The following is a 23,383-nucleotide window of genomic DNA, read 5'->3' as shown; positions in this document are numbered from 1 at the left end:
GTGGTGTGCGTGGGCTGAACGAACAACATCCGGCCCTTTGCGCAAGTTATATTTTGGGAAGGGGGTGAACTTGGGAGTTTTGAAAGTTCTGCATGCAAAAAGAAAGTTCTGCACATGAGTAGCGTTGCAGTCATTCGGTACACAACGCGTACTGAACCGAAGGTCCTGCACTGAAACGGTTTGTACCGTCGTGTACCGTCCATTACACCCCTCCAAAAAATACAAATAAAACTACTGTAGTTCCGTGAAAATGTTGAATAGTGTAATAGCACAGGTTACAAATGTGGCGTGCGTTGTGATGTGCAACACGTCCTTTTTAACTTGGTCCAACATTTAACTCAGGGCGTGTTCACACCTGAAAGTCCGCGGATAGTCCGGACTTTCTGGTGGACCAAATGTGAAAATGATACATTGTTTGATTTTGGTCTGCGTTCACACTACCCTTTTTGGTGCGGATCTAATTAGTAAACAAAGGACATACAGTCGCCAAGTCGTTCATCTATTGGACTATAGCACTCACAAACGTAAACAGTTGCCGACAGCGTAATGAGAGAGAGATACTGTCATTACGAGCGCGGCGCAAGTCGACTAGAGAGTAAAGAGTAGAGAGAGAGAGAGAGAGACTGTCGGCGCGCGGCGCCAGTCTAGATAGGAGAGAGAGAGGAAGAGAGACTGTCCGTGTGCGGCGCGAGTAGAGAAGAGACTCTACTTGAGCGGCGCGAGTCTGACTTCAGAGCCAGACTGCAATGCACTGTAGTCTACTTTGCTTCCTGGATTAAGTACTATAGTTCGATTGAAACGGACAGAGTCCCAACTTTTCAAGAGGACCATGGTTCGGTTGATTGGTCCTCAAAATAGTTCGGTTTGTGTTCACACCTCTACAAACGAAACGGACTATTAATTTACGTGAACGCGCCCTTACTCTGATCACTGGATATTGCACGATTTGGCCTAGGAAAGGGGTCGTTAACGGTGGACGTGCCTGTTTTTACAGATACAGAACAGTTTGAGTCTAACTTCATTATCAATCATCGAACTATAAACTACGTCATTATTACCTGCTGTCTTGCGGTTCTTGCCGACGCCATTTCTGCTCCTCTGTTTACTATCCTTGATTCCCAGCTTCTTAGATGGTAAAGTCTTTGCCACCTTTATCAAGGGCTCATCATCGGAGGTGCAATCTGAACCAAGAACAAGAACAATGATCAATATGTAGAGCTGACTCGTCCTACAAGCAAATCAGGTCAGATAGAAGGTGGGATTTGCAGCTTTATCTTTCATAAAAATGAGTTTGGGTTGAATTTTATAAATAGCATTTGTTCAAAAGCAGCCGGTAATATACACAAGAAAAGCCTTCTAATGAAGACATTTTGCTCAATCTCACCACTACCATCTTTTCTTGAATTCTTCTTTGAGTTGAGGGTTGAGTTCTGTCTCTTTTCACTTTGTTGTTGCTTCTTCATAATCTTTGCCAGGGGTACATCATCATCAGAGCTGACATCCTGATCTGAGAGGTCGAAGTCACAATATGGAAGATATATTAATATCTCTATCATAGAAATGACCAATCAGCTGGCTACGGCATTTAGTCAAGGAAAAGGCTGTGTTGTGTCTTACTTGCAACTAAACCAAATACAAACACCACTATCGTGTCATGTTCATGTCATCAATTAATGAAAAGATAAGTAGATAGATTCATAGATAAGTAGATAGATTAATAGATAAGTAGATAGATTAATAAATAAGTAGATAGATTAATAGATAAGTAGATAGATTAATATATAGATTAATAGATAGATAAGTAGATAGATTAATAGATAAGTATAGATTAATAGATAAGTAGATAAATAGATAGATCAATAGATGAGTAGATAGATTAATAGATAAGTAGATAGAATAGACAGATTCTGTTAATCCCTTGGGAGGAACGCCGTCAGTACCAATTAAGAAACACGTGAGACAGAACTATACTATAAAGCACGACGAATCAGACGCCTAAGTGCCTTATCACCTGCTTTCTTGCTCGTCCTGTGGAGGCCATTGGTTGGTGCAGAATTCTGCGGCTTCCTCAGTATCTTTGCCAGAGGTACATCATCATCAGAGCTGTCATCCTGATCTGAGAGGTCCAAGACACAATATGAAACAGAAATCAAAGGAATGACCTTTGGCTAACTTTCATTGCCTGTGCATTTTCCATACTCTGCATGTATGCTATATCCAACACAAATACCCTATCATGTCATGTCATGTAATAGAGGTCTTCCACGAAATGTTTGTATAGTTGTCTTTCTTCCAACATGGCTGCCTGTACCCATTGGTAACTACTTTCAAAAGACAAAAGACCCATGTCAATTTATGTGCAGAGGTATAAGTTCAGCAGGTACAACATTGGAAAAGCATGATATTAGTGTTCCACTGGAACTTGTTTACAAGATCCAGTAATAAAACATAGATTCATTGCAAGGCCTCTATTGTAGAATACAACAGGCATCAAACTATAACAAAGGAGGGGTGGGATGGGGGGGTTTGAATCCAAGTGTTTTACACAAGATATACACATGGTATCACCTGCTTTCTTGCTTGTCCTCTGGATGCCATTACTTCTGCCAGATTTGTTTTCATTAGTCTTCGGCTTCTTAGCTGCTGAAGACGTCTTTGTTTTTATCTGTGGCATCTTGAGGATCTTTGCCAGAGGTATGTCATCATCTGAGCTGTCATCCTGATCTGAGAGGTCAAAGACACAATATGGTAGATATATTAATATCCCTACTATAACAGAAATTACAATATATCAATATCCCCATCACAGAAATGAGCATCGGGTGGCTTAAGCCTAAGGTAATTGTCTGTGCATTCTTCCATACTCTGAATGTCTTAAACCTGCTAGCAAATCAAATACCTTATCATGTCAGATTATCATGTAATAGTGTAATATAACAGACATCAAACTATAACAAAGGAGGGGTGGGATGGGGGTTGAGACACCTCAGTAGCAGATAAGAAACACATCCAGTGTAACAGGGCAGCCCTGCCTGATGCCTAGTGAGCCTAATATCTCTTGACCAAGGTGTAGTTCTCTCTTTGGCTGATCAATGTAATTTTGCCAAATCAACATGGCTGTGAGTGTGAGTCTTTCACCTTTTACATATCTAGATTGGGCATGGATTGATTGTTTAGATCGCTAGCATGGCTAACAAATGCAAATATATTGTACTCTGCCCCGTTGTTCTGACCAGGATTACTACGTTCCTTTCTGCCTCTGGTCTGCGCGTGCATATTTGTCTATAATGCAGTGTTACGTATGTGGCTATGTATGGGGTTTATGTATGGGGGGTTTATGTATGTTATGTATGTAGGCATGTCTTGTTTGGTTGTTTTGTCTTTTGTCTCGCCTTGTTTCTACATATCTTTTTCCCAGATGCACCCCCTGGTTTCAGTCATCAGCACTTCAGTCCTCCCCATCACCACCTGGTCCCACTCTGCAATCAAGCACCCCACACCCTTTATGTAGTCACTTTGTGTTCAGTTCTGTCTGTGGCTTTTGGGTATGTTGTGTGTGGAGCTGCTGACAAAGCTCTGATTCTTTGTGCTGTTAGTTAGTGGAATCATTATCTTGTGTTACATTCCTGTTCAGTATAACCTTTGTACATTTGTTTGTCTTTCTTGTCACCCAGCCTATGGTGATTATATTTCTGTGTATTCACCTTTTGTTTTTGCACACAGGGACAAGTGAGGACAGGAAGATACCCTGGGGTCTACATCTTGCATCACGTAGGTTACCTGTTGTTAAAACCCTAGTTTAGACTGAGCACCACCCACTGTACTTTAGGGTGCTTAGCGCCTGTCAAGGGGGGTGGGTTTTCATTTCCTTTTTGTATTTCATTTGGTGCCACTAAGAGTCCTCCTTGATCCCTGTGTTGCCTTTCATGTAAATGAACATTATTATTTTGCATCTTTACCCTCCCCCACAGGGGTGCGTAACATGCAGGAAGATATACACATGGCATCACCTGCTTTCTTGCTTGTCCTCTGGATGCCGTTACTTCTGCCAGATTTGTTTTCATTAGTCTTGGGCTTCTTAGCTGCTGGGGACGTCTCTGTTTTTATCAAGGGCTCGTCGTCTGAGCTGTCGTCCAACCCTTTCAAGGACAGAGATGTGGCCATCAGTGTGGACTTCCTCACCAAATTAAATCTGTCTAAACATTTATCATTAAATAGGTTTTGCTTAGAAGCTTAACACTAGAACCGTTCTTAACACTTTATCCAGTTTTATCTCACCACTGCTGTCTTTTCTTGAATTCTTCTTTGAGTTGAGGGTTGAGTTCTGTGCTTCTTCACTTGCTTGTAGTTGTTCATCATTCTGTGGCATTTTGAGGATCATTGCCAGAGGTATATCATCAGCTGAGCTGTCGTCCTGATCTGAGAGGTCAAAGACAATCAGCAACATAGGGGGGAAAAAAAACGTCAACGCAACGCTTCTTCACTTGCCAGAGGTATATCATCAGCTGAGCTGTCGTCCTGATCTGAGAGGTCAAAGACACAATATGGTAGATATATGAATACTATGAATCCATACTATCAGACATTACAATATATTGCCTGTGGTACTTTTTTCCTATTGCTAGGTTTTTAGTGAGTTTTTCCTTACCTTCGCGTGGGGTGTGTCTGGGAGTGTTGCATTTATTTATTTTACATTTTATTTTGGATTTCATGGTGTTTTTTGTTTTGTTCTTGATTTATTGTGATGTTTCTTCTTGACTTGTTTAAAGAAGACGTGCCTGGCCCATGGGGACATTAAGGTGTGTTGTCGGGCCTTACAAATACATTTTATTTGATATGAATATCCCTATCACAGAAATGAGCATCGGGTGGCTTAACACTTTAACTGCCGGAAGACGTGTTTAGGCGTCCTTCCCCGCCATGCTCAAGTTGACGAAGACGCCGTAACTCGTCTTTGATATCAATATTTCAAAAATCTGTGATCGGATTCATATTTCCCATCCGCTGGCCTGAGACCCACCAAAAAGCCCCACTGAACCCTCTAGCGGTTCAAGAGCGCCATCTGGTGGCCGATCGGCGCAATCGCCTAACAGGAAGTTACTTGGACGATGTGCTGTTCTCCCATATTACTTCCGGGCACTCGGTAAAGGTCCCGGCACTCTAGCTCGTCACAATACATAGCGATCCGTTGCCAATAACTCGATAAACAACATGATTTGGACGTATATACCATTATACAACCTGGAAATGGACCGGGTATTCCAACATCCCATAATAGGAAAATGTATACTCCACGCTCATCGCCCAACGGCGCGAGGAAGATACGGTAAGATTCAGCGTTATTTTTCAATGTCTTCTATACTAACTGATCTGATGAACATTTGACCCACATTAGATGAATGGTATAACGCTGCCCACGGAATTATAAACGCCCCCTCGCCCATCCGGTCAACATCAGACGATGTGTAGTAACTTCCAGAAGTCCGTCCAGTTGGATTTTTTTATATCGCGCTGATTGCTATCAAACTGTATTTGATCATCAATATAATGCATTTGGGGCTATAAATCACGTTCTGGAGAAAGCTGCAGAAAGAGATGAAAACATACTTATACTTTAGATCATATTTTAGTATGAATATGTGAATGAAAAAGTTTAACATTCATACACCCTGAACAATACATATAGGACATTGAATGGGCCCTAATAATGGCAATTTAGCAATAGAATTAAAAAAGTTATAGCCCTGCAAAGAAGGGGAATTTCTCCATAGACAAATAGAGCTGGCAACCTATGGTATATCATGAATTTAGCCTTAGGCAATCAAAGTGTTAAGGTGATTGTCTGTGCATTCTTCCATACTCTGAATGTCTTAAACCTGCTACCAAATCAAATACAAATACCTTATCATGTCAGGTTATCATGTAAAAGTGGAATACAACAGACATCAAACTATAACAAAGGAGGGGTGGGATGGGGGTTGAGGCACCTCAGTAGCAGATAAGAAACACATCCGGTGTAACAGGGCAGCCCTGCCTGATGCCCAGTGAGGCTAATATCTCTCTTGACCAAGGTGTAGTTCTGTCTTTGGCTGATCAATAGACAATTGCCATGCCAATGCGAGATACCCGGGTTTGAATCCAAGTGTTTTACACATGGGGCGACATTGGCTCGGGAGGTAGCGCAGTCGCCTGATAATCCAGAGGTTCCCGGTTTGATTCCCGTTCCTGCCTGGCAGCGTGTCGAAGTATCCGTGAGCAAGACACTTAACCCCTAATTGCTCCCGATGAGCAGGTTGGCACCATGCATGGTTGCCTCCACCGTCGGTGTATGAATATGTGAGTGAATGGGTAAAATGTGAGGAACATATTTTCCGCTGATGTGCAATATCTCTTTTCTACTGTGATGATTTTGCAAAGCTTTTTTTTTTAAATTTTTTTTAACCTTTTTAATGTTCCTGTGAATAAGTGCATATGTAGCAGAGGGTATGAGGGGGTACATGAATGTGTGGTGTGTCAGTGAGTATGGGTACAACAAATGTATGTATGGTAGTGTGTCTATGGGTACATCATGGATGTGTTGTGTGGTAGAGTGGGTATGTAGGTATCGTTATTTTAGGTGCTGCACAAACCAATCTTGTTGTACTGTATTGTGCAATGACAATAAAGCGTTCTTCTACTTCTACTTCTAAAGCACTTTGGATAAAGCGCTATATAAATGCACCATTTACACAAGCATCACACTATAATGCAAGAAGATATATGGTACACATGGCATCACCTGCTTTCTTGCTTGTCCTCTGGATGCCGTTACTTCTGCCAGATTTGTTTTCATTAGTCTTGGGCTTCTTAGCTGCTGGAGACGTCTTTGTTTTCATCAAGGGCTCGTCGTCTGAGCTGTCGTCCAGCCCTTTCAAGGACAGAGATGTGGCCATCAGTGTGGACTTCTTCACCCAATTAAATATGTATTGTCTACTTAACATGTATCATTAAATAGGTTTTGCTTAGAAGCTTAACACTAGAACCGTTCTTAACATTTGATCCAGTTTGTTTTATCTCACCACTGCTGTCTTTTCTTGAATTCTTCTTTGAGTTGAGGGTTGAGTTCTGTGCTTCTTCACTTGCTTGTAGTTGTTCATCATTCTGTGGCATCTTGAGGGTCATTGCCAGAGGTATATCATCAGCTGAGCTGTCGTCCTGATCTGAGAGGTCAAAGACACAGAAATGACCATCAGCAACATAGGGGTGGGAAAAAAACGTCAACGCAAAAGAGACCCACTTGCACGTTGTTTACTTTTTCTGCTTTGGTCTATTGGATGGGTTTCAGTTGATGGTGCTATTGCTGGATAGCATGGTGGCCACACCCCAGGCTCTGTCAAGAGAGTTGTGGAGAATTTCTAATATGTTAATCCATAGCTATATTACTGTATTATAGGTATATATACATTACATTATAAATATAGATATTAAAGCTATATTATTTGTAACTTATTATATGGTGAATTTCTCCAGGCCTCTCTTGGCAGAGCCTGAGGTGTGGCCAGTAATAGCAACCCCTCCCCCTCTATCCCCCACTCAACTCCAACCCACACATCAGACCAAAACAAAAAGATGTGAACAAAGGGCAATACCAACAACAGGCTATGTTTTGTATAGGAGGTCGCTGTTTGACTGCATTACACATTATGTAATCTACAAATCTATAATGTTGGTAAAAGAATGACCTCTAGGCAAAAGAGCCCCGCTGGGTATTGCACTTTGTATACATTTTTCTGTTTTGGTCTGATGTGTGGTTTGGAGTTGAGGGGATTAGAGGAGGTATTGCTGCCAAGAGGGGTCCTCAGTGTAATAAGTTACTAAACTCCAACCAACACATCAAAACAAAACGTAAACAAGCATGGCTCTTTGGTGGGATTACATACGGGCAATTCCATGCAAACACCTAGACCTGTCTCAAACCCTGCCCCTTTTCTTGATCCTCCAATCACAGCTGTCGCTTACCTCGGACTTCCTCGTACAAACAAAGTGTATCAAGGTCTATATTTTGAAGTACAAAATAGATTTGATCGTAATATTTATGAGAATGCATGTTTTTTCACACTACAGGAGGAGACACAATGATGTAAACATTTATTTTTCGATTAACCTAATTGTATGACTTTCTGAATGGCCAGAATGGCAAAAAAAATCTGATATTTTTCTAACCTCACCTTTGGTCATGAAGGGCTGTTGTATCAATATGTGAATCAATTATGTACTTTGTGTCTTTCCATTGGCAGGTGAAGCATGCTGTTATAATGCCCCTTTATGGGACAGCGAACTATAACACTGACGAAGGAATATGTAATTCCGAAACATGTTTGTTTCAGGCTGCCATTAAATTCTTGAACCTGAGAGTGCTGGTCTAGCTTCACTGCTTCTTTTTTATATAATACTTAATGGGATTTCAGCACCCAGTGTCGAATCTTGAGAGCGCGGTCTAACTTGACATTTGGGACAGCGAATGTAACATCCATAACGTTTTCCAGGAAAAGTTGTCATAAAACATGCATCTGGAATGCAATGTCAACCAAACTTCCTAAGCAAAGCTAACTTTTATAAAGATGACATATTAGCAACAATTAGTCATTCTGGTCTTATTTTTTGTATTCTTTACAAGTGTTATGGATGTTACCGTAACCGTTATGGATGTTACATTGCAAGTGACGGATGTTACATTGCGAATGTGTGTTGTTAAGTCCGATTATGACCCCTTTGTTTGAAGTATAATTTACACATTTTAGTTACACTTAATGAGATAAAGATGAGCCTGCAATAAGAAATGTTTTGACCTTTTAGATTTTGAGATAGGTGACAAAATACACAGCGTTATGGATGTTACGGAAATTGACAAGCTTTTCGGACTCACATGATGAAAACTCTGTGAATATCTTTTTCAAAGAATAACATGTTTACTATCACTTTGTAGGGAAGGGTTTGAGGTACCCAAAAAGCACATTCAGGAAAACCTGGCATTTCCTCTCAAGGAATGAATCACAAAAAAGTGCCGTTATGGATGTTACATTTTTGCGTTATGGATGTTACACGTCTGAAATAGACAAAAAACACTATAAAAAATGTGTGTTGTTAAGTCCGATTATGACCCCTTTGTTTGATTTAAATCAGAAGTATTTTATGACTCCTTGTTTGATTAAAATCAAACATATTTCCAGACACAACTTTTTCACACATTGTTGGTCTAGGCAGAGCAGTGTCCACGTTAGCCTACTGCTAATCGGCTGCTGTCGGCCATCTCCCCCTCGCGTCTGCTCAGTCTACATGTGTATTTGTTATTGTTTTGCCGAGTATAGTGACAAGAAACCCACCCCAAAAAACACAGAAACCCCAAATGAAACCAAACAGAAAGTAAATGAGTATTATTCCAGGGACTACATTTCAAGACAGGCCCAGGAATGAAGGATGCAGTGACCATACGAGAAGGAGTCAAGCAGATGGTTCAGAAACGCCACATGTCCATGTCCCTTATGGAGGCTTACCGCTGCACTTCCAACAAAAGAGGACAAGTCCTGGGTCAGTTTTGATCAGATTCGTGAACACCTCAATCCTCACATGGATAACAGAGGGAGATACCATTTCTCTGAACCAGTCCAGGCAGAGTGAATTGGACTTGATTTTTTTATAACTTCCTTTTTCATGGTGAGGTTGACATTTTCATGGAATTGCTCCAAAACTAATTTTCTGATTTAACCGATATATATTGCTGTTCTCTGTATAGAAAACACTTTTTTATGTTAATCAAATAAAGAGCTATTTTCCAAAAACGTTTTGTAATTTATTTTCAGAAGTGACTGATATTTTGAAACTATTTGGAAAACGAAGACCAGGATTTTGGAAAAATAAGTTATGTCAGTCTTTTCATACGGAGCAGAAGCATGGACGCTGAATGAAGAGGCAAAGAGGATGATAGACTCTTTTGAAATGTGGACGCTGAGGAAGATGCTGAAGATAACATGGAAGGATAAGATCAAGAATGAGGAGGTACTGAGAAGAGCGGATATGCAAGGAGGACAGCTGCTGGAGAGGTTGAAAAAGAGAAAGATGGAGTTGTGCGGGCATGTTCTGAGAGGATCCAGCGGGGAGATGTTCAAGAATGTGGTGATGGGGAAGGTGGATGGAAAGAGAGGAAGTGGAAGACCAAGAAGAGGCTGGGTATGGGTAGGGATGGGTACCTTTCACATTTGAACCGATACCGGTACCGGTACCTGTGAATCGATACCGGTACCCAACGGTACCTTTTTTCGGTACTTTAGTCTCAAGAAATTATTAATTATTCCCTCAGTCGAAAAAAAAAAATCCAAACTTCAAATAACTACAATTTCGACAGTTTTCGGCTTGTCATTGCTCCGACTGCTTTGTTGTTGAATCAAGTCAAATCCTAGGTAAGCATATATTGTGCGTGTGAACGTTGACATGAAAAAAAAAAAAAAAAAAAAGAAAAAAAAATTAATAAAAAATATTTTTTTTAAATTTTTTTTTTCGGTTTCTCACTTGATTAGATACTCGGTAGCACCGACGTGTTTCGGTTCGGTACCTCAAAAGTACCGAATTCGGTACCCATCCCTAGTAGACAACGTCTGTGATTGGAGCGGAGTGAGAGGCGGAGTCATGGAGTTGGAGAGAAGAAGTGGGAACAGAATGGGTTGGAGAGTGAACCTTCGGAACGAAGAAGCCACCTAATGATGATGATTTAAGACCAGTGATTTTTGTGATGTCACAGTAATAGTATGATGTCTTCTTCTTCTTCTTATTTGAATTTCCGGCAGAGTAGACGCATCGTGGCGTATTACTGCCCTCCGCAATTCTTTTTATGGGCTCTTCTTCTTCTCCTTCTTCACCTTCTTTTTCTTCTTCTACTGGACCCCGTCATCAACTACATTGTCCATTGGAGTGCAGCTACTGCTGCTACTTCCTGCCTGAGCCCCCCTCCGCGGGACCCTCCTTGCCCCCTGCTATCTTATCCTGGGCTGCTTTGTCCCTCGCAGCCTTGTCCCTCGCAGCCCCCTCAGCCAATTCTTTACACACCTCCTTCCAGTCCAGACCTTCCAATCCCAGATGTTGAACCGCTATCCTAACAATCATCTTCACCATCTCTGTTCTACCCGTAACCTCTGCCATACCAGTAACTACCCCTGCCACGAAGGCCACAATACCTAATTTCTCCTCCCTTCCCCTGTCTCTTTCCACCTGCTCTACCCTCACTGCCAAATGCCCTCCTTCAACCCCCTGCACCCTTTCTTGGCTCCCCTGTCCTGCCCTGCTAACCGCCCCAGCATACGTCAACTTACCCTCCCTTCTCTCTCTCCGATCCGCGACCTGCTTCATCATCACCTCGCACCCCCGAAACGCTACACTATGCTCCCCACCACAACTACAGCACTTCGGCTTCACTCCCTCTCCACATTTCCCATATTCATGTTCCCCGCCACACCTAGCGCACCTCATCCCCTTCATACACGTGGTAGCTATATGGCCAAACCCCTGGCACCTATAGCACCTAAGAGGATTATGATCAAATTCCCTAACCCTATACATCCTACGCCCTACTAACACCTCCCTATATAGAACATTCTATAACATTTGTGATGTCACAGTATGATGTCCTAAATAGCACAGTCTAGAACATTTGTGTTCTATATATATATTCAACAATTCTCTCAGCAATTTCCTGCCATTTTTTCAGACTACAACATGAATCCAGATTGATTTGACTGTCAAAATGGTCCACCGAAGTCAAACACATGTGGGTAAAGCCCTATTTTTGATAGTGTTTTTTGTCTATTTCAGCTGCTATGGATGTTACATTTTTGCGTTATGGATGTTAATCCATAACGCAAAAATGTAACATCCATAACGGCACTTTTTTGTGATTCATTCCTTGAGAGGAAATGCCAGGTTTTCCTGAATGTGCTTTTTGGGTACCTCAAACCCTTCCCTACAAAGTGATAGTAAACATGTTATTATTTGAAAAAGATATTCACAGAGTTTTCATCATGCGAGTCCGAAAAGCTTGTCAATTTCCGTAACATCCATAACGCTGTGTATTTTGTCACCTATCTCAAAATCCAAAAGGTCAAAACATTTCTTACTGCAGGCTCATCTTTATCTCAATAAGTGTAACTAAAATGTGTAAATTATACTTCCAATTCAAATCGATGCCTTGTCAATGTTAAGTTAAGTTTCCAATGTTCTCTCTGAATGTAACATCCATAACGCTGGAATTGCCCTTCACCAAATTAAATATGTATCGTCTACTTAACATTTATCATTAAATAGGTTTTGCTTAGAAGCTTAATACTAGAACCGTTCTTAACATTTGATCCAGTTTGTTTTATCTCACCACTGCTGTCTTTTCTGGAATTCGTCTTTGAGTTGAGGGTTGAGTTCTGTGCTTCTTCACTTGCTTGTAGTTGTTCATCATTCTGTGGCATCTTGAGGGTCATTGCCAGAGGTATATCATCAGCTGAGCTGTCGTCCTGATCTGAGAGGTCAAAGACAATCAGCAACATAGGGGGGGGGGGGGGGGGGGGGGGGAAACAACGCAAAAGAGACCCACTTGCACATTGTTTACTTTTTCTGCTTTGGTCTATTGGGTGGGTTTCAGTTGAGGTTGCTATTGCTGGATAGTATGGTGGCCACACCCCAGGCTCTGTCAAGAGAGTTGTGGAGAATTTCTAATATGTTAATCCATAGCTATATTACTCTATTATAGGTATATATACATTACATTATAAATATAGATATTAAAGCTATATTATTTGTAACTTATTATATGGTGAATTTCTCCAGACCTCTCTTGGCAGAGCCTGAGGTGTGGCCAGTAATAGCAACCCCTCCCCCTCTATCCCCCACTCAACTCCAACCCACACATGACATCATGATCAGACCAAAACAAAAAGATGTGAACAAAGGGCAATACCAACAACAGGCTATATTTTGTATAGGAGGTCGCTGTTTGACTGCATTACACATTATGTAATCTACAAATCTATAATGTTGGTAAAATAATGACCTCTAGGCAAAAGAGCCCCGCTGGTTATCGCACTTTGTATAAATGTTTCTGTTTTGGTCTGATGTGTGGTTTGGAGTTGAGGGGATTAGAGGAGGTATTGCTGCCAAGAGGGGTCCTCAGTGTAATAAGTTACTAAACTCCAACCAACACATCAAAACAAAACATGTAAACAAGCATGGCTCTTTGGTGGGATTACATATTCTACTTTTAAAAAAGGAGCAAACACGAATTTTAAATGTTTATCCAGGTCATGAGTCACAGTATATTCATTAGCGTTAAGTGTTTTGCTATAGCTACAATATAAGACACTCTGACGTCACGAGACCGCCGCCATCTTGGAATTGGGTACAGGTTAAAAAAAACCTCAGCTCGGAACTAGGCAAAATCTGCATATGGCTCGCCGACAACAAACTATCATTACACATGGGCAAAACAGAGTCCATTCTCTTCGGTTCAAATAACAAACTCAGCAAAACAGACGGCTTCTCAGTTACAGTGGGTGACAATATTGTCACAAGGAAAGATGAAATTACCTACCTGGGTTCCATCCTAGAGGCTAATCTTTCCTGTGACAAAATGGCATCCAATGTAATAAAAAAAGTCAATCAACGAACTCGATTCTTGTACCGGATCTCCTCCCTGGTAAACAAGAATACCCTGAAGACTCTGGCAGGAGCACTCATTCAAGGGTACTACGACTATGCTTGCACCTCATGGTACCAAAGCACCTCAAACTTCAAAGGCACTAAAAACCAAATTACAAACATCTCAAAACAAACTAGTCAGACTACTGCTTGACCTGACTCCTAGAACCCACCTCACCCCTGCACACTTTGCCAACCTAGGATGGCTTAGAGTAGACAACAGAGTACAGCAACTTGCAATGGGCCTGGTCTACAAGATACACTACACGACCAAGGTACCCATGTACATGTCAAAATACTTCCCAAAGGTCAGTGAATACCACGATCACAACACCAGAGGGAGCTCCACAAATCATGTAAAACCCAGATTCGGCTCAGATTTCCATGTCAAATGTATGTCAGTATTCCAATGTACAGTGTCCCCCCCCCCCCCCCCTACCAACCCCCCCCCCCCCCCCCCCCCTCCAATGTACAGCCCCACCCCACCTACCCAACCTCCCCCAATGCACAGTTTCTATGTCAAATGTATATACTCTTCTTCTGGATTTTTTTAGTATCACAAACAGTACTGTATTTGAAAATCTGGTATGTCATAAATGTATAGATGTAGCAGTACTGTCTATCTGTATGTCATGTGTGTCATATGATGAATTGAAAATGGGGGACCCTGATGGAAACAAGACGAAAGTCTTTCTCAGGTCTGCATCCTCTTAACAATTGTATGTATTGAGCTGTACTGTACCCATTCTGCAATCTGTTAATAAACTTTTCAATCAATCAATCAATTGGGGAAAGAAACGTCAAACATTCTACCATCAAATGTATGCGTTGAGCTCAGTTTTTATTACATATTTTATCACATTCTCGTTAATTTTATAACCTTTTCATATCATTTGTTTTGAAAATATTGAGGCCAACATGGCATTTCACTATTTCGAAAGCCTTTCTGGTGATTCTAAGTGCATGTTTCCCACCCAAGCCATAGACATGCACTTAGACAGAAAGTTGACTTCGAGAATGATAATAATCACCTGCTATTTAACTACAATTGTTTGCGACCAACATGTCTGCGAAACACCAAACACCGTAGTAGTTTAAGTAATAATAACGCAGCGTTAACCTACCTGTTTTGGTATCGTGTTGTTGTGTTCGCTGGTTGTGTGTTCGTTGTTGTAGCGTTAGCTAGTTATGTTGATCGCTGGTTGATGGGGCAACGCTATCCGACTGGCTACCCTGTCAATCTACGAACGTTAACGTTACTAAAAACCCATTTCCAAACGGGGACAAAAAATCGATCTCTTTGATTAATCCCATCCGATGTTGAATGCAGAAACCGGTGGTCTTGCGCGGCGTGATGACGTACACTGAACTCCCGCCCGCCTGGTTTCAAAACATAGACCACCGCAACGTTATAGGTCACGTGGAAATTAGGCGACGCCTTCTTCTTCTTCTTCTTCTTCTTCTTCTTCTTCTTCTTCTTCTTCTTCTTCTTCTTCTTCTTCTCCTTCTTCTTCTTCTTCTTCTTCTTCTTCTTCTTCTTCTTCTTCTTCTTCTTTCTTCTTCTTCTGATTTTTATTGGCGGTTGGCACAAACTTTTTGGTGCATTACCGCCACCTTCTGAAATGGAGTGTGGATTGATTCATTGATTGATTGATTGAAAACTTTATTAACAGATTGCAGAATGGGTACAGTACAGCTCAATACATACAATTGGATGATTGGGGATGCAGACCAGAGAAAGACTTTCATCTTGTTTACATCAGGGTCCCCCATTTTCAATTCATCATAACATATATGACATACAGATAGACAGGATCTAGATGGGTTATGATTACACCTTACTGTATACCTAAATGGTACCTCATCCCATTTCTGCATTGTACTGTATAGTATATTGTATTGTAACTCAGTTACTTTTCTACTCTGCATTGTACATTGTATATATGTATATATTGAACACTTTTGTCTACATACTTGACTTCTATTTTATACTTACTATACTTTTTATACTTATCTATTTTTATCTAGCACTCTCCCTGGACAAAACAGAAAGAAGCATTTTATATAAAAGTATTCTGTACTTCTGTATGACAACTAATAAAGAAACTTGAACTTGAAACTATGAACATGCAAATTGATTGATTGATTGATTGAAAACTTTATTAACAGATTGCAGAATGGGTACAATACAGTACGGCTCAATACACACAATTGTTAAGGGGATGCAGACCAGGAAGAAACTGTACATTGGAGGGGTTCGGGTGGGGTGGAAGGACGGGGGTCGGATATTTACAGGGGCCAGTTTCGAATTGCAGCCTCCCGTAGGTGCCCTTTGAGAGCGGTTTTGAAGGTGGGTAGGGATTCACATTATTTTTACGGCTGTGGGTAGGGTGTTCCACATTGATGTGGCATAATTGCTAAACGTGTACTGTTTAGTCCCTTGTTTGAGCCGAATCTGGGTTGAACATGATTTGTGGAGCTCCCTCTGGTGTTGTGGTTGTGGTATTCACTGACCTTTGGGAAGTATTTCGACATGTACATGGGTACCTTAGTGGTGTAGTGTATCTTGTAGACCAGGCCCATTGCAAGTTGCTGTACTCCGTCGTCTACTCTAAGCCATCCTAGGTTGTCAAAGTGGGCAGGGGTGAGGTGGTTATATACGTGACCGGGAGTGGCCGGGTAGATGTAAGGTGCATGAGAAATACTTTCAATATATACAATAGGTATATAGACGAGTTAGTCCAATAGCGAGCAAGACGCGTAGCCAGTATTAGAAATATAACCCCACATCTGTTCCTATTCTCCTCACCCTAAAACACTGCACCGATCTACTGCATCTACTCTGTATATTACAGATCTGGTACTACCAGAGACAATTAAATGGGTGTGGCACCACCAAAGATAATGAAATAATAGTAATATATATATGTGTGTGTTTTAGTTGTCTATCATATCGACAAAGTAAACAACAGAGACAAAAGGCAGTTAATAGCTCTTTTTATTACACACACACACACACAGGATAAATATTCAGGCAATGCAGCATTTGACATATAGGACATGGTTAACTATTTGTACCAACACTTGAGAATAAAGTAAGAAACACCATAAAGAGACATATGGGAGCCTAAACATAAAGCTTCTACCTTGGGGGGGGGGGTGAACTACCTCTCCAGGAAGGAACAGGGATGTGATTTTACATGCATGTGTTTTCATGAGTTCATGTTTTTTTTAAAGTTTTTTTAACAGCATTAATTATTTCCACTGAGAATTTCACGTTCCTCTGCTTTTGTCTCATTATTTCCTATTACTTGTTGAAGACTCGTTGTCTTCATCACATCCCTGAGAAGAAAAGTAGACTATTTGGTGTTTCCATACACATTTTAACCCAAAGAGTTCTTAAGGTTCAACCACTCACAAAACCATGATCCATTAAACCTCTTCCCCGTTTTAAACTGAAGATCCATTCTAAGTCAAAGTGCCCCTGCAGAAACACTACCACCTCTAACCTCATGGTTAGGAACTTGAACTTCACAATGTGTGCCGACATTTCAACATGTACAGTACGACTTAAAACCACCAAAGATGCATAAAAACAATGGAAAGTACCTCTCAATACAATGTTCCAATTCCCATTACAAATATTTCCTCAGCCCTATGAGAGATGTAAAAAATCTCACTTAAGTTTATTAAATTACTTTTGAGTGTACCAATGTTGCATACATCATTATTTCTCAGGTTTCGGACACAGAAGTGCTTAGTACACCATTAAACCCTTACCAAATCCAGGGGTGTAAAGTACTTGAGTAATTGTACTTCGTTAAAATACTTGAGTACTGTTTTTGGGGATTTGTACTTTACTCGAGTATTATTAGGTTTGTATACTTGTACTTTTACTCAATTACATTTCAGAGAAAAAAAACATACTTTTGACTCCTTACATTTAAAGGGGAACTATCTTATAAATGGCCTTTTTCAGTGTTTAGCATTGTTTCCTAGCTATGTGGACTTATATTAATATGATCCATGTCTCTAATTCTCATATTGGCGCATTCTTCCAATTCTCCTCTCACAACATTCACCCTCACTGAACTGAGTCATCTGAAAATGTGATGATTTGTGATGTCAGAGAGACACCGCTGCATGTTAATGTCCCAGATGCCGCGAAGGCCACACAGTGGTTTAGGAGCCCAGCCTCAAAACAGCTTAAGATCTTCAGGTAGAAAAATGCTGTTTTTGAGGACTTGATTAGAAATACAAAACAATGAATTAAAAAATATATATAATTACAGAGGTGTTCCATAAACTCACAGGAATTGTGTAAAAGTGCCCAAATATTGTAAGAAATAGTAAAATAGTTCCCCTTTAAAATGCAGACCTACAAAGTACAAATCTCGCAGGTCCAACAATTTTAATTAGTATATTTGTTTCTCTGGCCGAACTAACATTAACGTTATTAATCCTGCAGCCGCACTTTATTTAAAATTCCCACCAGTGTTTTTATCTATGCAACATAGACAAACTTGGTTCTCAAATTGTTAAGCAGTTGCATACATTTAATTGAAAAACAACATAGAGGCCACTAGTTAGGGTAACGGTTTCAACCTCATTTGGGGTAAACAAGACGAAAGTCTTTTTCTGGTCTGCATCCTCTTAGCAGTTGTTTGTATTGAGCCGTACTGTATTGTACCCAATCTGCAATATGTTAATAAAGTTTTCAATCAATCAATCAATCTGCTGGTTTCATGGAGGTCTATTTCCAATCAAAATAGTGCGTCTGTGTTTTAGCATCTTGTGGGCAATAGAGCTACTTTATCAGTTGGTTTCTAGTTTGAAACAAATAGTGCTTTCATTTCTGTGTTAGATGTTTTTTGGAGGTAAACCTGGCAAACCCTACTTGACCCGGTTCTGGAGACGTGGTTATTGTCGCCTTGCAGATTGGTACACATGTCAGTACACTGGGTGACATAACGTTTCAAGGGGAGCGATCCTAGTAACTCAGTGTTGGATGGAGTAACGGTCTGACGCCTCTGTCCTGTGCAACCAATGTGACCGTGCTGGCGTTGCTGGGGACGGCTCTCTGGGACGGAGTTACATAGCAGCGATCTTACTGGCCTCACGGACCCCACTCAGATAGGCCCCCGTCACCGTCTGAGGGAAGTGTCTGTTGGTGGCCTGGTGACAGAAAACAATAACATTTTGGATGTAGGATAGTATTGAGACATTGGAAATTAACAGAGAAAATCAGCTTCAGAGAGTGGAATGATGAGCTTGCTAGATTAGCCTCTTTTGAGCAACTTATACACCAAGTTAATAATAGCGTACATGTTTTCAAAAAGACTTGGGGTCCATATTTGAGAACGATAGGTAAATAAAAATCAGGATATCTTAGGTCCGATTTATATTCTCTGTACATTTTATAATTATACAGTAGATATGCCATGTGTAACCGTAACATGTAACGACTGATTATATGATCAAGGTGAGGAATGTGCTGGACTGTATTTCTATATTCTTTTTGTTTATTTTATTTTATTTTATCTTTATTTTTTAAGGTTGGTTTTCCTATCCTTTTCGTTTTGTATCACAATGATGTGATGTGGAAAACATGTAAAGAGACTGTCTGAATAATGGAAAATGCAATAAAAAGTTTTAAAAAAAAAAGGGAAAAAAAGAAAACAATAACATTACATTACAGAAAAGTCCCTCGGCGGAGAGCAGACCTGTAGTGAACTGCAGAGACTATTTCCTTCAACCATATACACAGACTTGGCTGATAGAAGGTGCACGTTAAGTGTTAAGGGGTCCCCACACGGCGAGCGATTTTAGCCAGGCGACCGATTTTTTTAGCGAGCCGACCGGCAGAATTGTATCGCCTCCATTGTTATGAATGAGAGAACCCACACGGCAGGAGATTTTGAAGCGATGGTCGCGCAGATATTTCTGTCGCCTCGCTAAATATCGCCTCGATCCTATTTTTGGAGGCGACGGCACAAGGACAATGAGGAAATAACATGACTTCTACAGTAGAAGTACTGCAGAAGTTCTACTGGTGTATCATTTGTACACCTTTAATGTATCAATACATTCATTGATCAATCTACGTATTATTACCATGCTACATAAGGTTATGTTCATTATTATTAACGGGAACAATTTAAATAAATAACGTTAGTTTGAGAAGCTATAGAGTGGCCGCTTGTCATTAACTAATAAATGAACAATGCGCCACGATGCACCTACTAGTGTTTTAATACTCGGGTAACAAAATAAGTTGTGGATGTTGACAGTTTAATGTCCATGCTGCAGCTGATGTAGTTTGTAAGGTTTATTGTCCAAAGAAAATTATGGTTGATAACAAAACAGTTTGCGTCTTCCGTGAAAAAAAACATTCTCTTTCAGCTGCTGCATAACATTACTTCAACAGTCCAATCGGTGGTAATGAACGTATCGTAGCGACCAGGCATGCAGTAATGTCAGGAAGAATGAGGAGAGGTAGTATTCGTATATGGTGGTTTAATTCCAGCTCAATATGGGTTTTACAGGTTAATACTCTCTCGTAACGCACAACACAGCTACCTGCGAACCCGCTTCACAACAACCTAACGTCCGGTCCCTTCGGTCCGCCCTCCTATATCTCCCGGGGGGAAACACCCCCAGCTAAACAGAGCGACACATAGTTATTATACCTGAGAACGGTCGCCTCTGGTGTGGGGGGCTAAGCGATTGTCATTGAGCGACAGGCGATCACATCGCCAGGCGACGTCTGTCGCCCGCCGTGTGCAGACCACTTTAGACTCAGACTCCCAAGATGCAACACTGAACATCATAGGAAGTCCTTCATTTCAACAGCCATCAGACTATATAACGCCTCATACAGTCACTGTGCCTCACTGAGCAACAGTATAAACTCTTGCATATCGTCCTGGACATTTTACATCTACATTTTAACTGTACATTTTACTGTATATTTTTGGCTGTATATTTTAGAATGTATATCCTTGACTGTGTCTTTATTCTTATTCTTATTTTAGATTTTTTACTACCTAAATGTTCATTGTGAGCGGTCTGTGGTGCTGAATTTCCCTCGGGATCAATAAAATACTTCTATTCTATCTTTCTTCGAGCTGGCTCTACTACAGTTGAGGAAATGGAGTCCGTTCACTAGAAGTCTGCTCTCCGCCGGGTGACATCAACCAGCTGAGTTTCTCATTATCACATCCTCACCACAGAACCATAGAGTTAATATCACATTCCCTCCTCATCACAGAACCATAGAGTTAATATCACCTGCCCTCCTCACCACAGAGTTAATATCACATGCCCTCCTCATCACAGAACCATAGAGTTAATATCACCTGCCCTCCTCACCACAGAACCACAGAGTTAATATCACATGCCCTCCTTGCCACAGAACCATACAGTTAATATCACATGCCCTCCTCACCACAGAACCATAGTTAATATCACCTGCCCTCCTCACCACAGAACCATAGAGTTAATATCACCTGCCCTCCTCACCACAGAACCATAGAGTTAATATCACATTCCCTCCTCACCACAGAATTAAGGTTTAAAATAAGCGAAGTGGCCTTTTAACTCACATAGGGATGCACCGATACCAATAGTGTAAAATATGGTATCATCTGAATTTCACCAGTACTAAAATCAGATAGCAAGAGGTATGTGCATCAAGACAGAAATGAGAAATCAACGCAAAACAGCAAAGCTAATCAATTTTCTACATTTTGGCACATAGAAAAGCATGTTTGATCGCTGTAATGGAGGAAAATTATGATTTTTCTTTGCATTTTTATCCAATTATCCAAAACGGTGAAAATAACAAGGTCAGATCGGTACTCTGCATAACGTTTAGGACTCTTAAAACTTGTGACAAAAGCAGCCTCACCTCGCCAGCGAAGAAGACTTTCCCCTGCACGTCCTCTGCGATGATGTCATAAGCCTCTCCGCTGCCCCCCGTCTTCACAAAGCTGTAGGACATCTGGGACCAGGCGTCTTTGCCCCAATGTGTCACAAAGTATTTCTGAGGCTCTGGCACCTCCTATCCAAGACATGAAAGAAATGGATTCTGAGTGATTTTCTTGTGATTAAAATGATTTGTAGTTTTTAAATTACATGCATGTATCGCAATATTGTTGGCCTGATTTTTTTCGTAGGTCGTGTTCGGTCGTTCAGACGAAGAACCACATGAATCAGTTTTGATGTTTTCAAACCGAATTATCGAAAGATTTTAAGGTGTTGAGTACGTTCATAGTAAAAGAGAACAGGAGGTGAAATGTTAAGGTGGAGTGTTGAGTACATTCACAGTAAAAGAAAATAGAGGTTGAAATGTTAAGGTGGAGTGTTGAGTACATTCATAGTAAAAGAAAATAGAAGTTGAAATGTTAAGGTGGAGTGTTGAGTACATTCATAGTAAAAGAGAACAGAGGTTGAAATGTTAAGGTGGAAAATAGAGTACATTCATAGTAAAAGAAAATAGAGGTTGAGGTATTTTCGGTGATGTAGCAAGGGTTTCAAGTCAACTGCTGTGGATGGGGGGGGACTGGTTTGGAAATAGCACGGTAATGATCTTTTCATAGTATATCAATAAAGTATGAGAAACATGTATGAGAAATAATTGTTTACTGACCACTAGAGGGCAGCAAGGGGCAAGTAAACAAAAAAAAAGTCTCCCAAAACGAAAGCTTCATCACATAAAACGCCCTTACTGGCACAATCTTGTCGTAACTAAGATATTTGCTGATAGTTTTTGTGCACGGATCACAAGATTCCAACTACAATACATACAACTTTCTCTACAACTTCCTGGTTGTTAAACAAGGTAGATAAATACATCAGCTACAAACACAATACTGTTCTGACAGCACATTATTGATGTAATTAAGAGATTTTCTTAAAGAAATACTGGGGCGACAGTGGCTCAGGAGGCAGAGCGATGGTCTGATAATCAGAAGGTTCCTGGTTTGATTCCGGCTCCTCCTAGCAGCGTGTCCTTAGTGTCCTTGAGCAAGGCACTTAACCCCCAACTGCTACCAATGGGCAGGTTGGCACCTTGCATGGTTGCCTCCGCCATTGGTGTGTGAACGTGTGAGTGAATGGGTGAATGTGAGGTGTAGGAGCCATTCTTGAGTTATTTAATCTTTGAGTTTGTATCATGCAATTATTTGAATTATGAAAATGCTTTATGGATTACGAAATATGAAAACGAAAACTGATAATTTGATTGACAAGTCATGATATTATTTACACTGATTATCTTATTGTAACTATTCTTATGATTTGAAACTATGTGCACTTTCCCTTTAAAGAGACCTACCTGAGCTATCCACCTGTGTGGTTTACCTTGATAAGGGGTGGTGGCTTGCATGGGAGACGTGGACCGGGAAAGCAAACAGTTTTTGTACCGCACGCACAGACGCACTGCACGCAACGCACGCATGTATTAGATATACGAGTTTTGTTTGTTTTGCTTATTAGAAATAAATGATTGATTCATTGTGACAGCCAAACGGATGGATCAGAATCTTTATTATGTGCGCATAGACTAAAGCTATCCCCGGAGTGGAAGTGGCAAATACGAAATACAAAATTGTTTGTAAATAGCCACTATATTAAGTACAAAAACTCATGCTGATATTAAAGTCTTTCGCCT

At 40.7% G+C, this 23,383-nt stretch overlaps 2 protein-coding genes across 3 annotated transcripts in view; both read right to left on the bottom strand.

Moving 5' to 3' along the window:
* Nucleotides 1-15,151, bottom strand: part of LOC311227488 (uncharacterized protein) — a 42,463-nt gene extending 27,312 nt beyond the window's left edge. For both annotated transcript variants that reach the window (XM_084313166.1, XM_084313167.1), the window contains exons 1-10: nt 14,835-15,151; nt 12,395-12,535; nt 7,059-7,199; nt 6,779-6,907; nt 4,279-4,419; nt 4,011-4,139; nt 2,569-2,724; nt 2,012-2,116; nt 1,385-1,507; nt 1,059-1,181 (exon numbers count right to left, since the gene is read on the bottom strand). In XM_084313166.1, coding sequence (XP_084169292.1) covers nt 1,059-1,181; nt 1,385-1,507; nt 2,012-2,116; nt 2,569-2,724; nt 4,011-4,139; nt 4,279-4,419; nt 6,779-6,907; nt 7,059-7,199; nt 12,395-12,497 — 1,150 coding nt within the window. In that variant the 5' untranslated portion in view covers nt 12,498-12,535; nt 14,835-15,151. The remainder of the gene's footprint in view (nt 1-1,058; nt 1,182-1,384; nt 1,508-2,011; nt 2,117-2,568; nt 2,725-4,010; nt 4,140-4,278; nt 4,420-6,778; nt 6,908-7,058; nt 7,200-12,394; nt 12,536-14,834) is intronic.
* A 1,539-nt stretch (nt 15,152-16,690) lies between these two features.
* The window catches only part of kdm1b (lysine demethylase 1B), a 49,943-nt gene continuing 43,250 nt past the window's right edge, over nt 16,691-23,383 (bottom strand). Inside the window, exons 20-21 of the mRNA XM_084311758.1 lie at nt 21,620-21,772; nt 16,691-18,885 (exon numbers count right to left, since the gene is read on the bottom strand). Coding sequence (XP_084167884.1) covers nt 18,802-18,885; nt 21,620-21,772 — 237 coding nt within the window. The 3' untranslated portion in view covers nt 16,691-18,801. The remainder of the gene's footprint in view (nt 18,886-21,619; nt 21,773-23,383) is intronic.

The sequence above is a fragment of the Notolepis coatsorum genome (genome assembly GCF_963971535.1).
Source record: "Notolepis coatsorum genome assembly, chromosome: 4".
In the NCBI taxonomy this organism is placed as follows: domain Eukaryota; kingdom Metazoa; phylum Chordata; class Actinopteri; order Aulopiformes; family Paralepididae; genus Notolepis; species Notolepis coatsorum.
The sequence above is the reverse complement of the archived record's forward strand: the minus strand, read 5'-3'. Positions and strand labels throughout refer to the sequence as shown.